General features: G+C 38.4%; 1 protein-coding gene across 4 annotated transcripts in view; it reads right to left on the reverse strand.

Moving 5' to 3' along the window:
* The window catches only part of CCDC125 (coiled-coil domain containing 125), a 39,668-nt gene that overhangs the window by 21,956 nt on the left and 656 nt on the right, over positions 1–17,056 (reverse strand). For 2 of the 4 annotated variants that reach the window (XM_030567557.1, XM_030567559.1), the window contains exons 2-7: positions 14,083–14,119; positions 13,524–13,881; positions 11,432–11,490; positions 8,826–8,912; positions 5,254–5,331; positions 1,914–1,999 (exon numbers count right to left, since the gene is read on the reverse strand). In XM_030567557.1, coding sequence (XP_030423417.1) covers positions 1,914–1,999; positions 5,254–5,331; positions 8,826–8,912; positions 11,432–11,490; positions 13,524–13,842 — 629 coding nt within the window. In that variant the 5' untranslated portion in view covers positions 13,843–13,881; positions 14,083–14,119. The remainder of the gene's footprint in view (positions 1–1,913; positions 2,000–5,253; positions 5,332–8,825; positions 8,913–11,431; positions 11,491–13,523; positions 13,882–14,082; positions 14,120–17,056) is intronic. The other 2 variants (XM_030567560.1, XM_030567558.1) reach the window with 2 other exon arrangements.

Below are 17,056 nucleotides of genomic sequence, written 5' to 3' on the forward strand. Positions count from 1 at the left end.
TTTACCTCTGTGCCTGAGGACGCTCAAGGTAAACAAACAGTCTCGGCCTGCCAGTGGCTTATTCTGATGGGCCAGGAGCCAAAGTTTGCCGACCCCTGAATTATAGGGTCAGTTTATGAATGGGTCATAAAAATTTGCCATTTTTACTTATCCATCTTGGGGGGGTCGGCTTATAAATGAATCAGTTTATGATCAAGTATATACGGTAATTATGGTACTTTGAAATATTTGTTAGACAATCCATAATGTCCATTAAAATTTAAAATACAGTGATTTTATGGGGCACATTTGTCTGTTAAAATATGGCTTTGTCCTTAGCATACAGTGCAAACTTCCTATTTCCTTAAGTATGGTTCTAAAATACATCTGTTCTTTTAATTCTTGAGTACATCAAAATGTAATGCACTTCACCTTGCATTTAAATATTTCCTGTTCCTGGAAGAGAAAGGAACATAAGCCTTTTTTCCATACTTTTTTTCTGATATTGTATTAATAAAACATCTCTGGAGTTTTTATTAAAATACACTTAGTTACATCTCATGAGGGGTTTTTTGTTTGTTTTTTTTAAACTGTTAACTGGTGGACTGAAATCTCTTCCTTTAAATATACATCTTAAAGGCAAAAGACCCACACTTATCTTGTTGTCTCAGGGATCAGAAAACCTTTTGAAAAATTGATTGAGCTCTTGAATTATTGCAGCTTTCTAAAACTGTTTCTCAATTTCGGTTTCAAATCAAACTTTATTCTAGCCTACTCAGCAACTCTTGCTAGCCAGCACACAAGTTCCTCTCATATGCAATTTTAAGCATTAACAGAGTACCGATATACCGGTTTTTTTCCTGGCCCTCTTTTTGTGTGATTCCACAACATTCAGCTGAAGGGCTCACATTTATGCACTCATGATTTAAATGGAAAGGGTGTGATAGCAAGCCCTTCTATAAGAAGCCCTTAATGCTGGAACTTCCTTCATCATTAGCTGGACAAAGGCAGAGTATGACCTTCAGGACATGCCAAAAAGGTCTATTCATTATACCCAAGCTTTCAAGAAGAGAAGATGAATTAAGAGGGTGTAGGTGTTTTTAAAGAGCATTTGCTGATAATCCTGATAGGTTAGATGACTAGGAAAAAGCTGATAATTTGCAATACATAACAAATACATAATAATCAACTAACGTATATGTACTTATTCCTTGGTTCTAGGTGTGTTTTTAAAAAATATAAAATAATCTTCACTGAAATAATTGAAATTCTGCTGTTTGGACTTCAGAGAAGTTACTCATGTCTTTAAATAATCAAAAGAAAAAGTGTGCTGGGAGACTGCTTGTTAGTACTCTCAGTGTCTGTTATTGTGTTACTAATTCAGTGTTTTTGGTTGTCCTACATACTCAACAAGTAACAGCTGCTGTCAGTCAAAAAGCAATATTTATTTAAATGTGGGGCAAGTGATAATATCACATTTCTCTTGAGCACACTCTTACTCGTGGCTATAGTGTACAAAACAAAAATATCATTAACCATTGTTTGATACTACTATATGCATGCATGCCACACCAGCATTATTTTCTACACCTCATTAAATCAAATGTTAGCTTATAAATAGTCCTGTACCAGTTGGTTAACATAAGGAAAGACAGATTGAATTGAAAGCTCAAATCAGCAAAGCCGCTTAACATATACTCTTCAAACAAGAGTAAAGAATTGTGAGTTATCAACTTTAGTGCTCAATACTTAAAAACTGACATGTCTAGCATATTGGTGAATGTTAAATACTTTCTGAGATCCACAAGGAAATTAACATGAAGAACCAGAAAATCTGGTACATTGGGGCATGCAGATGACATTAGAAAAACTTCACGCAAGAGTCAACAAGATATTTAAAAATCAAAAGAGATTCCACAATTGGATTTAAATACCTGTCACATTTTTCTGTCCATGCCTCCTCTATGTTTTTAAACCGTTCTTGATCAAATTCAATTTCCCATCGCAAAGCATTTATTTCCTAAGAAGAAAAAACAACAACAGTTAATTACAGGAATGAGTCTAGAGCACCACAACATTTTGTTTAAAAAAAAAAAAATTGTCCATGTTCCAGACTTTTTATCCAAGGAAACTCTTGTTTCTGCTTTCCCTAGTATCAGAGTTCAGTTTCACTCTGTTACTCAGCCAACTAACAGTTCTCTTTAAATTAAAGCGGTCTTTAAAAAATACTTAATTGGTAATTTTACATGACTTGTTAAAATTAACTATAAAGAAGATTAAAAAAATTAACAGATCTAGATAAAAACTGTGGAAAGAATCTGTAGGCAGCCTCCAGATTTGGTGACAAACTGCTGGAATATTTATCAGGATTTACAACATGGTATTAGCTTGTTCTTTTCTCTGAACATAGTTGGAGGGCAATGCGACAGACTACAGCAGGCTTCTCAAACAGGGGTTGCCGCATGTGTAGGGAAAGCCCCTGGCAGGCCGGGCCAGTGTGTTTACCTGCCCCATCCGCAGGTCAGGCCGATTGCGGCTCAAACTGGCTGCAGATCACTGCTCCAGGACAATGGGAGCTGCTGGAAGCAGCGGCCAGTATGTCCCTCGGCCCACATCACTTCCAGCAGCTCCTATTGGCCAGGAGCAGCAATCCATGGCCAGTGGGAGCCGCGATCGGCTGGACCTGTGGACGGGGCAGGTAAACACACCTGCGTGGCCTGCCAGGGGCTTTCCCTACACAAGCGGCAACCCCTATTTGAGAAACCTCGGACTACAGGATTGTCTGTACACAGAGCTGCATTGGTTTAAGGTGTGATTTTAAATGGATTTAGTTAAACTGGTGCAAGTCTGGTTTATTTTGGTTTAGTTTAGAACAGATTTAAGCTAAACTAAAATAAGACACTCTTAAACTGGAATAAGAGCGCTCACACCAGTGAACAATTTAATTAAAACAGGTGGAAGTTTGTGTGAAGACAAGTGTTCACAGAAAGGAACATCCCAGCTCCAGTGAGGTTACTGGGAGTTTTGCCACTGACTTCAGTGGGACCAGGATTTCACCTGAAGAGTTTAAGAGGGATCCTCTGAAGAGTTTAAAAGCAGACTACAAACTGCTGGGGCTTCTGAAGTCCATGTGTCACAAGTTCCTATTACCTTTTTAGGTTAAGACATTCTGTATGGTTATTTTTCTTGGGTGATGCCCACTAACTGAGTGGTTGGGGGAGAACAAAACAAAAACCCAACAGATTCCTTTTCAGACACAAGGTTAAACTAACTAATAGTTTGGGCTGTCCAAAAGTGCATGGATATTATGCCATGGTTTCTTTAAGGACCTCTTTCCCTTCACAATAAGTGTTCTTTTCAATACTCATACATCTAAAATGAGCCTTTTTGACATTAGACAGTTTCTCCTATGGGAGTTTCCCATACTAACAGTAAGCTGCTATCTGCACAAAGAATATCAAGTTGAAATTATTTATATGAAGAATATCAGTATGTGTAGAAATCTGACCTGTCAGGATGTAGCAATTAAAATTAATACTTGACAGATGGCACACTGTTAGATACATATTGAAAAATTCCCACTCTGCTTTAATTGTTTTACTATGAAAATCTGTCACAGTTTCTCTGCAGTGGTGGCAGTTAGCAACAATCTTCCACTGAGGACACAAGAGGTGTGTTTTTCTTAAATACATTAGGCTACGCTCAAGGGGATAATGGTAAAGTTGTCCTGTGACACTATCTCATGGTAACACTGCAGTAAGGTACCTTGTTCTACACTCACCTTTTTGAAGGAAAATTCTCCAAAATGTCAGTGTAATGGAGAAACTGATGGTGTTAGCTACTTTTGAGTAATAGTTCCATATTGGGAGAGAGATCAAGTGATTATCCTCCTTCTAACATGCTATCATTCCAAGTAATCCCTTTGCCTCACCACACAACAGTATATAGTAGATAGGGTGACCAGATGTCCTGATTTTATAGGGACAGTCCTGATTTTTGAGTCTTTTTCTTATATAGGCTCCTATTGCCCCCCACCCCCATCCCAATTTTTCACATTTGCTGTCTGGTCACCCTAATAATAGATGAAGAGGAGAAGCAGGTTTTCTCGTATTAGAAGTGGCACTATTAACAGCTTTAGATCCAAGTACAATTGAGTCTGAGAACCTGGTTATAACATCTTTTTCTCCCAATCCAACTACAATTATAGTGTACAAGGAAACTTCACTGTATCCAATAACTGTACTAAGGCTGTAGGTATTTCCACTGTCCTATCTATACTACAAATTTTAAGTGTGGTAGCCAGGTGCTACAACCCAGTTTTATTTGCAATGTGGACTGGTCTTCAGGATGGATTCCATGTGTTGAGGCAGTTGGGCCAGACATTCTCCACATGCATTCATGTAATCCCTATGTCTTATTCAGCAGGAAAAACTGCCTCTTTGTGGCATATTACACTATAAATTCACATTGAGTGTTCACTTAGGCAGTACTTAATTGCCAGATAAAAGGGAATTCTGTGTCCATATTTCAATGTAATCTTTTGTACTTGTCTAAATCCCACTTGTATATCTGAAAAATGCCCATGTATTGGACATCTTAAAGGCTCAGAACCAAGCATAACATTGCAGTAATGCTCCTTAGAAAGACAGACAGCTGACAGTCTAACATTTGATTAGAGATACAAGTTCAAGTCTTAAAAAAAAACAAGTTAAAATAATTTCAATTATTATACTTGCCCTCAACGACCTCCACCAGTTTCTAATGGATCTACATTTATATTCCTAGTCTCGGAATGTCTCTCCCCCACCTTGCTTCTGTGTGTGAAAAAGCCACCCATCCACTCATAAAAAATTAGAGAAAAAAATCACTAAAATTGGAGAGTTAGAAACCTAACTCTCTTAAGTTCCTTTGAAAATCCCAGCCTATAAACAAAGTGCTGTCAAATGCACAAAGTGAACAAGTTGAAAAACATTATTTTTTCTGTCTTTTCAACATAGCAATCTTAAGAATTATTTGTACATAGAAGGTACTAACATTCAGACATAAATGTGATATGTTAACATTGTCTCCTTAAAGTTAAGTGGGATGAGGCTTCTGTCAGCAAAACCTAAAACTGAAATAAAGTCAGATATGTATTATATTCAAAGACAGAGGGACCACCTTTGTCAGTTCAGAATAAATCCTAAATTATTGGTTTAGCATCACAAATTACAAGGAATAAAGCCACTATGATATTAGTATGATTTTGCAGAGACGAGAAAACTGCACCCTTACCTTTTCTAAACCTCTCTTTTGTTCCTCAGTTTTTTGAAGCATTGCTTTTGTATGACTGGTGGCTTTATTAAACACTGTCTGTGAAAAAGATGAACAACAACAAGATCATATAGACAAATCTAACAGTATTATATAACTAAATTAATGTATCATTTTACGTCCTGTCTGGTCTACACTGGGGTAGGGGGAGGGGAAATCGACCTAAGATACACAACTTCAGCTACGAGAATAGCGTAGCTGAAGCTGACATATCTTAGATCGACTTACCTCGCGTCCTCATGGCGCAGGGTCAACTGCCGCCACTCCTCCATCGACTCCGCTTCCGCCTCTCGCCACGGTGGTGTACAGGAGTTGACGGCAGAGCGACTGGGGATCGATTTATCGCGTCTACACTAGACTCAATAAATTGATCCCCGATAGATCGACCACTACCCGCCAATCCGGCAGGTAGTGTAGACGTACCCTTACAGGTGGTATAAAGAATTGTAAGCTCTAGCAGCTATTGGAAGAAAGAGGGGCAGGGGAAGCAAGATAGAAATTAGAATAATATGATTTTAAGGTTTGACATCTCACAACCTGTAAAGGTTAGAACTAACCAACATACACTTTTGGAAAGCTGGTATATCAAGCCCTATTTCTGAAAGACCAAACTTTAAGTCTGTCATTAGTCCCTCGGCTCAGCTGTTCTTTTTGGCACTAATTAAGGGCAGAATGTAGAAAGCGCAGAACCTCAGACTGGTTTTCAGTTCCCAGAACATGAGTGTGGAGACTCATGGACAGATTAGGTATTTAACAAACAAAATTAACCTGCTCACTGGTGACAAATGTTGGCACCTGTGAACCAAAGGGAGCTCTTCTTGATCATAGGTTTTATAGACTCCAAAAGCCAGATTTTGCTTTCATGACAAGGAGCAACCATTTCTTAAAAACTTAAGTAGACTGATATAGCACTATCTATAAAAAAAGAAAAATTTGTGGGTCAGAGTTGTGAATGCAATTCCTTACTGAGGGTTTAAGTCACATACACTTCCTCATATCAACAGACTCATAAGGAAGAAAAAGAAAACTCTTTAAATTAAATTTACATTTAAACTGATTACAAAAATCCTAGTGGTTTTAGTATTCAAGATGTTAAACTTTCAATAGCTGGGCTGCAAACCACAGCTGTGTTTCAACTCCTGCTAGTCATTGCTATTTTTAAAGTTTAATAGCATTTCAAGAACATAGAAATGGCTATAATGGGTCAGACCAATGGTCCATCAAAGCACAGTAGCCTGTCTTCTTACAGTGCCCAGTGCCAGATACTTCAAAGGGAACTGAACAGAAGACAGTAATTTCAAATGATTCATCCTGTCATACAGTCCCAGCTTCTGGCACTTGGCAGTTTAGGGACACCTGGAGCATGGGGTTCTGTCCCTGACCGTGATCTTAACTAATTCTTTTTTGAAACCAGCTATATCTTTGGCTTTCATAGCATCCCAGACAATAAGCTCCACAGGTTGAGTGTACATTGTGTGAAGAAGTATTTCCTTATGTTTGTTTTAAACCTGCTGCATATGAATTTCATTGGGTGATCCCTTGTTCCTGTGTTATGTTCAGGGGTAAAGACCTCTATTGTATCACTCCTTAGTTGTCTCTTTCCTATGATGAACAGTCCCAGACTTCTTAATATCTACTTCTATAGAAGCTATTCCATACCACTAATCATTTTTGTTGCCGTTCTTCATACCTTTTCCAGTTCTGATATATCTTTTTTGAGATGGGGCAACCAGAACTAAATGCAATATTTAAGGTGTGATCATATCATACCACTATATAAATTCATGATATTTTCTGTTTTTTTTATTTCTCTCTTTCCTAGTGGTTCCCTACATTCCATTAGATTTTTTGACTGCTGCTGCACATTGAATGGGTGATAACAGCTAATTTAGAACCCATCATTTTGAATTCATAGTTGGAATTATTTTTTCCAATGTGTATTACTTTACACTTACCAACACTGAATTTCATCTGCCATTTTGTTGCCAGTCACCCAGTTTTGTGAGAACCCTTTGCAACTCTTCAGTAAGTTCTGGATTTAATTATCTGGAGCAATTTTGTATCATCTGCAAATTTTGCCACCTCACTGATCACCCACTTTTCCAGATCATTTATGAATATGTTGAACAGCACTGGTCCCAGCACAGATCCTTGGGGAACTTCACTATTTGCCTCTCCCAATTGCAAAAACTGACCATTTATTCCCACCCGTTGTTTCCTATTTTTTAACTAGTTACTGATCCATGAGGGGACCTTCCTTCTTATCCCATGACTGCTTAGTCTGCTTAAGAGTCTTTGGTGAGGGACCATGTCAAAGGCTTTCTGAAAGTCCAGGTACGCTATATCAACTGAATCATCCCTTGTCCACATGCTTGTTGACACCATCAAAGAATTCTAAAAAGATAGGTGAGACATGATTTCCTTTTACAAAAGCCATGTTGATTCTTCCCAAAATATTGTGTTTATCTGTGTGTCTGATAATTCTGTTCTTTTCCCAAGAGGTTCCCCAGTTCCTAATAAACCTAAAACTCTCCTTCCTACACAATTGTCTCATCCATGCATTGAGACCCTACGGTTTTACCTGACTTTCTGGCCCTGTGTGTGGAACTGGAAGCATTTCAGAGAATGCTATCAGGGAAGTCCTGCACTTCAATCTCTTACCTAGCAGCCTAAATTTGGCCTCCAGGACCTCTTTCTTTCCTTTCCCTATGTCACTGAACCTACATGTACCATAACTACTGGCTCCTCCCCTGCATATAAGTCTGTCTAGCTGTCTCATGATACTTGAAACCTTTGCACCCAGAAGGCAATTTACCATGTGGTTCTCCCAGCCATCACAAACCTAACTATCTCTATTTCTAATAATTGAATTCCCCATTACTATTACCTGGCTCTTCCAAGTAACTGGGGTTCCTCCTCAGGAGAGGTATCCTCAGTGCGAGGATACCATGACATCATGTTCAACTTGGAGAAAAAAAAATCAAAAAGATCTTTTTTTCCTTTTAAGTCCTGTCTGTGTTACAAAAGTAACTTTCAAGGACCCAGGGTACTGGATCGTTGACCCCGGTACAATGCCAAAACAATTTTAAATGGATGGGACCTAACAGAACTGTAAATGGATTGCGTAACTACGCTAAAACCTTGGGAATTGATTGTGGTGGCTTTGATTTGAATAGTAAACAAAAACATCACAACACATACAAAAAAGTGATACCCTAATAGTTATTAGGTATTGTCTTTGTGAGAGATCTGGGCATGAACTGAAAGAAACCTCTGATTTGTGATGAAAGACACAGCACAAGAAGCAACATTAGTAAAAGGAGTCAAAGGAAGATAGCATCCAGACTAAAGTGGATAGATCCTATAAGGTTAAACTACCAATGTGCTATTATAGCAGTGCCTCTTTCAATAATAGTTGTAACTCTGTGTAGAAAGCAGTATTCATAATTGCTAGCTCTTTAATATTCAGATATAGTTAATGTTTTAAATTAAAACCCTATTAAATAAGCCGGTACTTTAAAAGCACTTCTTACCATATTCTGCAGAATTTTAAGTGCTTCTTCTTTTCCTTCAAGTTGTCTCTGCGATGCTTCAAGCTCTACTTTTAAAATCTCTACCTCCTGAAGTGCAAAAAACCAAAAACATAAAAATTAAAGTAAAAGCCACAACAGTCTTGTCTCAACAAGTTATGTTACCAAATGATCTCCCTTCAGAAGATAATCTTTACCTATTAATATGATTTACAGCTTGTTTCCAATATGACATAATGCTAATGAGAATACACATTTAAACAAAATGTATAATCCAGCATACATACAATTACTATTTTTCCCATTCTCTGCAAATGTACTTTAAAAACATATGATTGGATTCTGCAGTTCTTTCGTTTTGTGTTTATTCTGGCACAGGATTTTGAACACTATGCCCTGTTCTGCTTTCTTCTTTTAATTTTGCTACAACTGTATATGGATATTATATAATGTATGGATACTATTCTAGCATTATTTTGTATATCGAGAATTGAGCAGCTGTCCAAGTAAAAAAGCTCCTACCCAACTGTATCCTCATTAGGATGTCTGGATCACCTTCCCTTTTCCTCTTACAAAGAGGTCAGTTTGCAATTTCAAAGAGTTAAAAAGAAAAACCACTCCCTCCCTCCGCTCCCTTTCCATTTCTGGTGACAAGCAACAACGACCTGCCCCTACTCTGGGCAAATGCACACACACAAACACAAAAGTTCTGTCTTGGAACTTTGGTGAGTCAGAGGAGAAAAGCAATGTTAAGCATGAGGTCTCAGAAAAAAAACGTCCTGGATTCTTTTAACCGAAGTTCATGTTAAAAGATAAGAAGTCAGTCATGTTAATAGCTGAAATTCATTTTGCAGATTTGTAGGTGGTAGAAATCTGACTGGTTGCTAGAACTAGATTCTGCTCCAAAATCAACACTGACAACTAGCATTTGTTACAGCTGATACTGAAATGTGCCTATATTTGGAGGACTGACTTGGGTGACAAGTAGAGCCATTCAGTTGCATATCTCAAAACAAATGGACAAAAATAAACATTGGTTGAACAGATAATGGCAATTGATTTATTCAGTACAGAACATGATTGTATATGCCCTACACCAGAGGTCAGCAACCTCTGGCACGTGGTTCACCAGGGTAAGCACCCTGGTGGGCCAGGCCAGTTTGTTTACCTGCCGCATCGGCAGGTTCAGCTGATCGCGGCTCCCACTGGCCGCGGTTCACCGTCCCAGGCCAATGGGGGTGGCCGGAAGTCGCGACCAGCACATCCCTCGGCTCGTGGCACTTCCCACCACCTCCATTGGCCTGGGACGGCGAACTGCGGGCAGCGGGAGCCGCGATCAGCTGAACCTGCTGACGTGGCAGATAAACAAACCTGCCCTACACAATCAAGAGTTAAAGTATTTTAGAGTTTCAAAGGTAGTCCTTTTCCTAGAAAATGATAATTTTCTTATCCAGTGATTTTAGCCTTCAATCTAGACTATATAGGCACATATGCTTTATATTTAGTTTCCACCTTACATTTGGTCTCTAGAAGCAGCACACACCAAATCTTTGGCAAATCATTCCTTTGAAGTATGTCATGTTTAAACTGCAGGACTAAGTAGAGAATTTCAATAAATTATGCTCTCTCTCTCGCAAACTGATTCTCAGATGCATGATGCAGAATGATCCTATTGAGTACAGAGTGCCTCTTGGGAGTTGCTGAACACCTTCAACTCCCACTGAATTTAGTGGAAGTTGAGGGTACTCAGCAAATCCCAGGTGTTGAGCCCCTTCAGGGACTGGGCCCACATTTTACACTGTTTGATGATGAACAGAATGGTTTCTGACTTGCATATCCTCTCTATGCCAAAGCTTTATGCTCTTATCCATATACCCTCTTGGAATAGTTTTACTCTGCTAGAACGAATGCTACTATCCCACGGCTTTAACTGGAGACTCCTATTTTGTTCTCTTTACTTAGCTTTTCATTTTTGTGGTTTGTTTATCTTGTTACTAAGACAATACTAATATGTAAAGGGTTGGTTTTTGTATTTGTTTTACTTTGACAGTAATAAGATTTGTGTTCCTATGTTTGTCCGCAGTTAACGGAAGTTGCACCACAACACATTCAAAAGACAATTTTTCCTTCTACCGTACATCATAGCATCCCAATTTACCAATATTTGATTAATAAACTTGATGATGTTCCTTGAGATTTTACTATGCTCTGCATGCCAGGGTCCCTTCAACACAGCTGGCTTGAAATAGGCCTGCCAGCTTCCACATTGGTGATCCAAGTTTTCAAACTGAGAGTGTCATGAACAGATTGCTGCTAAATGAAGTATTGCCTCTGTAAGGCCCTCCACACTTTGGGAATCTAGAACAATGAGTCTTCCTCTTCACTGCACTCCCAAATTGGAAAATCTACAGGGTGTGACCTTCAGGCTTATAGATCCTGGGGCACAGAATCTTTTAAGTCTTCCAGCTAGCTCTCTGATTGACAGAACTCATGTTTACCCAAAAGTTCTGGGTATTCTAAGATCTTCCAATGAAATAACATTATACATATTTTATTACATTATAATAAACAAGCATTTCAAAAGAAGCCCATTCAGGACTAGTACTAACCTCTATAGCCTCCCGAAGTTGTTGTCTTAATTCTTCATTTGACACGTCAAAATTAGACTCTGTATAAAATTGATGAGATACCAACATATTCACAAAACTCCCAATTCTTTTAGTTTTCTTTACCTTTATATTGATAGGAGAGCCCATTTAGACATTCATTATCATCCTTGTAATTTTTATAAGGCTAAATAACACAGAATTACAAAATACATGAAAACAGTATCTATTATGTGGTCTGCCATATTTCACATATAAAGAAGCCAAAGTTAGAAAAAGAAAAGTTTAGCCACACAGAAAATAAATTAATTTCAAGTGTTTCCTTTTACCAAAAAAACACTCTTCTCCCAAATGCATTTTCATTTTTGATGTATATTTATGAAAAAAAGCGTTTTAAGTTTTCAACATTTAAAAAACAAGACAACAACCAGCTACCAGGTGTTCAAGAACTCTAATTGCATAGAGTGTGGATGACTTGCATGAAGCCTTGCAGGAGTACACGGAAGGAAGTATTACACTGAATCCACGCATTCAACTCATACAGATTCCAGGTGCGTATTATGGGCAACTGCCTATGCTCTAATCCTTCAGTGACCTCCTTTCCACATAGGTAGACCCCTATGCAGAGGCCCAATGAATTCAGCATGGTTCCATGTGGGCTCAAGCTCTGCTTGCATGGAGCTCACTGCACAGACTTTTATCACTTAGGGTGCAAGCAGCAGCATTGTGAAATTGACTGGGATTGGACAAGTCTCATAAATTTCACACTGGTCCTGCTGACACCAACAAAAGAGCAATTATGTTGGACAGTTTGGTTTATGTTGGAGGGGGCATGAGTGAGCCAGAGTCACTAGAATACCAAAGGAGGAAACACTCAGTTGGGGGTAGTAAGAATAACTAAAAAGATATTTGAAGGGGGCGGGGGAAGAGAAGCACTAACTGTAGTTGACTATATTCACAGCATTGCCATCTTTATATAAAATTCAACACTAATAATGAGAAAACAGAGAGCTTCAAATGCTTTAGAGTGACTTTTGAAGGGTGAGATTGTTCCTGAACTATAATTTCAATGAAATATCAAGCACAGATATTTGATATTTAGTTGGAAACTAAATTTTAGATATAATTTCAGGGATGATGTACTTAAGCATCTTACAGACACAAGGAAGTGGAACAGGACTGTGTCATTCCAATTCCTCCATTAAAGAAATAAAAAATAATAATATTAATAATATATGGAGATGTGCCTATGTCATAGAACTGGAAGGAACCTTGAAAGGTCATTGAGTCCAGTCCCCTGTCTTCACCAGCTGGACCAAGTACTGTCCCTGACAGTTCCCTCCATCCCTAAATGGCCCCCTCAAGGACTGAACTTACAGCTCTGGGTTTAGCAGGCCAACGCTCAAACCACCGAGCTATCCCCCAACATAAGCAAAGAAAATTAGTCTGCTTCTTCCCCCACCCCCTTATTTCCTGATCTCTTTATCAAACCTCACTTTCAATGACCTCATGAAAGAGGGGTCATAGGACCAGTATCTGGAAGAGAAAAATCTAATATAGCTTCTACATAGCATTTGAAGAGGCTGGAGGGAGATCTGAGACCATCCTCAAACTAAACTGAAATTACAGTCCAATGCATTTGGCTGTATTTATACAATAGTTCAGTGTATATTATGCTAAATCAACTCCCCAAAGTCTAATGTAAATAAACATTTTTATTCAGCAATTCACAGTCTACATATTCTTCATTCTGTTTGTCATAAAAATATCTCAGCACTGCAGAGCAGTATCAGAAAATATAAGCAGCATTAACTAAAATTCTTAAGCATTATTAGACTGCTAAGGGTGACTAACTTTATGGTAACATGACATGAGCTCGAAAGACTACAACACTAACTTTTAAGATTATATCAGTTACCAATGTATTGTGCAAACATTACAGGCACATCTTAAAAATATTTCATTAGAGGTTCTCAAAATGTTTTAGAAACATTTTGAATAAAGCTTCATAAGTCTCTTGTGAGGTAGATTATTTTCTCAATTTCACAAACAGAGAAACTTTAGGGGCAAATAATTAACTAAAAGTTAGTCTTACCAGAACTATTTTGTCGGCTGCATCTAGTAATGCCACTTATCCCAGGCTTTTTGGAGGACACATCATACAAACCATTGCATTTTGAATAGTGAAAAATTGCAGCATCACTTTCTTCCCCTCTCTTTAGCAGAAGCGGGCTGAAGATCTTACCAGACCCTTTCCTAGATCTAAATGTGTGCACATTTAAACCTTCCATTTCATAGACACCACCAGGTCTTCTACCAAGTCCATTTCCTAAGTCTCCACATGTCATGTCATCCTCTTCACCTTCGGAGTCTCTATCCTCCTGTTTGCTTTGTAATGTGAACACCTCACTCATTGGCAATGCGAACGATATCTTCTTCAGAACTCTATTTACCTATTTTGAAAGGGAAAAGATCTTCAAACAAAGTAGCTGTACAGAAGGGAATGTAGTACTTTGTCTGAGATTAAGTGAAAAATCTTGTGTTTTTAGAGTGTCAGTGTTTTCCAACACCATGTTCAGGATCCCAGAAAATGTCTATTGTGCAAATGAACAAAACACACTAAGACAATCTAAGTCATTTGTCCATTAAATTACCTGGTAGGTATGCAAGAGTAATTCTGGTGACTTGAATCTACGATTAAACAAACAGATCAGTTTTAAATGACACAAAAGAAGCAGGTATTTTCAGTTTGTTCAAAGTATGTTTCTAATAACATAAAAGCATATCAGTGTTCTGGTCTCTGCCAACGAGGCACAAGAGAACACGCCTGCCTACCTACCTACTCACTAGGTTTCTTTACTTTAAAAAGAAAGGCAGTAAAGAGGAAGTATTATTAGGTTTACAATTCACTAGGTACAAGAGTCACATCAAGTTCTCTGAAGTGCGTAACATTTAATTCATGCACAAGTAGTTCATGTACAGTAGATAAGAAAAATTATTCCATTCTGAACTTTCTTGAATTTAATGGATTTAGTCTTAAACAATTTAATAGTATTTTCACTTGAGGCTTGTTCAGGGATAGACATTTAATTTGTAAAAACAATTAAACCTTTACAAAGAGGAAAAGCTTTATATCCTTTCTTTAGTCACAGATCACCTTCACCTCACTTATTTTTAGCATGTTGAAATGTCAACACCAGCTGACTTGGTAACATTTTCAACACTACAATAGTTGCAAGCTGATGTAAACATTTCTAAATCATGTCCCTCTAATTTGGACTTTATTTCTCTTAATTTGCAATATGATTTAATAATAATTTGATAGATGTTGGAACCACTAATCCCAGGATTTTTTTTTAAGAAAGGGGAGGTCACCATTTATCTTTTAGGCATTTCCATTGCAACCATCACCATGATGTCTAGTGCTAGAAATTAAGAATCAAAAAACAATTTATCTCCAAGCTTCCAAACTCAATTGCTGTTACTTATTTGGTTTACAAACTAAATCCTTCCTGCCAACCCTGTCTCTTTATCTTCTCTCATGGAAGAAACACAGTGACAGATAGTCCTGGATTATTCTAATTAACAAAAGTGTATAAACTCCAGTCACATTTTAAATATATTTTGAATTCCTCCCAGCTGAAACAGCATCCTGCAGCCAGGAAACATAGAAGATCATGCTGAGACTGCAAGGCAAGAAAATCAAAGGCCAAATTCTGCCTCCAGGTATACTGGTAATGCAGAGCTTCATCCTTTCTTGTGAGCAGAAAGTAGCAACACAGACCAAAACAGATACTCTAGAACAGCAGTTCTCAAACTGTCAGTTGGGACCCCAAAGTGGGTCGCAACCCCGTTCCAATGGGGTTGCCAGGGCTGGCGTTAAGTATTGCTGGGCAGCCCACGGCTGAAATCAAAGTCTGAGTCCTACTGCCCAGGACCAAAGCTGAAGCCTGAGCTCTGCTTTGGTTTTGGCTCCCCTGCCTGGTTTGGCAGGGCTTGGGCTCTGTCTTTGGACCCCCACCTGAGATAGCGGGGCTTGGGCGGGCTCAGGCTTTGGTCCCCACTCCTGGGGTCATTCAGTAATTTTTGTTATCAGAAGCGGGTCATGGTGCAATGAACTTTGAGAACCACTGCTCTAGAATCAATAATTCAGATGGACAGCCTACTGGATAGGGTGCATACTGGATACTGTATGAATATTGACTTGTTAAATGTTCATTCATTAACAAACCTAATTAAACTTCTATTCACAGTATTTTTTGACAGACTTATGGATTATTTTTTTCAGTAATGTTAGTTGAGTGGACGACTGAACAAATAAGTAGTTTAAAATTGCACCACGCTGCTTAGAAACTCATCTATGTGTTGAAACAGAAACTCCCAACATACACCAGGCTGTTTGAAGGAGGGTAATCAGCGAAGTCTGTCTCTAATCAGTTACTTCTTATTAGACTCAAATTTATAAAACTGGAACAGATACGCTATATAGGGTAAATTCCTACTCTTTACACAAGGACACCTAGAAAGATAAAATGATACTTAGTTATTATGGAGTAGGGCACATTAGAAATACCACAGTGAATAAACTGTTGTGACAGTGCTGTGATGAGGTCCAGCCCAGCATGTATCACAGAGCTGAAACTGCCCAGTAATCACAATTGAATACTTTAGCGGGTTACAAACCATGATTTATACCTATTGTGAAAGAGGCTTATTTAGAATGTAAAAACACAACCTCTGAGAGCCATCTGTAGGCAGCCCTCTGTATATAAGCAGCTATGTTAAGAATATAACAGCTCATTTTTCTATCAGCCTGAATAAAAATATTAAAGCTCTCAGGTCACTGTAAGGCAGTTATAGTCAGTTACTGTTCAGTTAGTGCTTATGTGTTGCAGGAAGTTTCACAAGAGGTGTACAGACAACTAAAGTTTTTTTAAAACTAGGTTTGTGACCTTTTTGCTCTTTATAAAGGACAAAAGGCATTATTTAAAATTATTTTTCCTCTGCCTGTTTTTACATTAAAAATTCAAGCCATGTCTAGCCTAAAGGACTATGTGGCTTTGTTTACATTGGGAATTAAAGGTCTGAAAAATCCTAGCTGTATAGCTCCATCACCAGGGGAATGGATGAAGGCTACAGCATAGACAAGGCTCAGGCATTTTTAGTGAGCCCATTTTTAATGTCTGAGCCTACCTAAGCTTTGTCTACACTACTGCTTTCTCTGCTGCACCTGAGGGAAACCACAGATATTAAAAAAATCCAGCTAGATACAAGGAGAGAGAGTCTTCCAGTGTAAACAGGTCCTGAATTTCTATTTTAAAAATACAGACAACTGTTAACCTTTTCAAGTCTTCTTTACACATCCTGACATGCATCTGAGGAAGTGGGTATTCACCCACGAAAGCTCATGCTCCAAAACGTCTGTTAGTCTATAAGGTGCCACAGGATTCTTTGCTGCTTTTACACATCCTAACACCAACAAAAGGATTACAAGACCAATGTTTCTCCTTTTGCAGGACACTTTTGAATAGCAGTAAGATATTGAAAGTCAGGGCCAAAAAGGTATTCTGGTCAATGTGCAGGACTGAAAAAAGTAGATGGCTCTAGTGATGATGCACCTAATACCAG

This window comes from Gopherus evgoodei, chromosome 6 (assembly GCF_007399415.2).
Source record: "Gopherus evgoodei ecotype Sinaloan lineage chromosome 6, rGopEvg1_v1.p, whole genome shotgun sequence".
Classification (NCBI taxonomy): domain Eukaryota; kingdom Metazoa; phylum Chordata; order Testudines; family Testudinidae; genus Gopherus; species Gopherus evgoodei.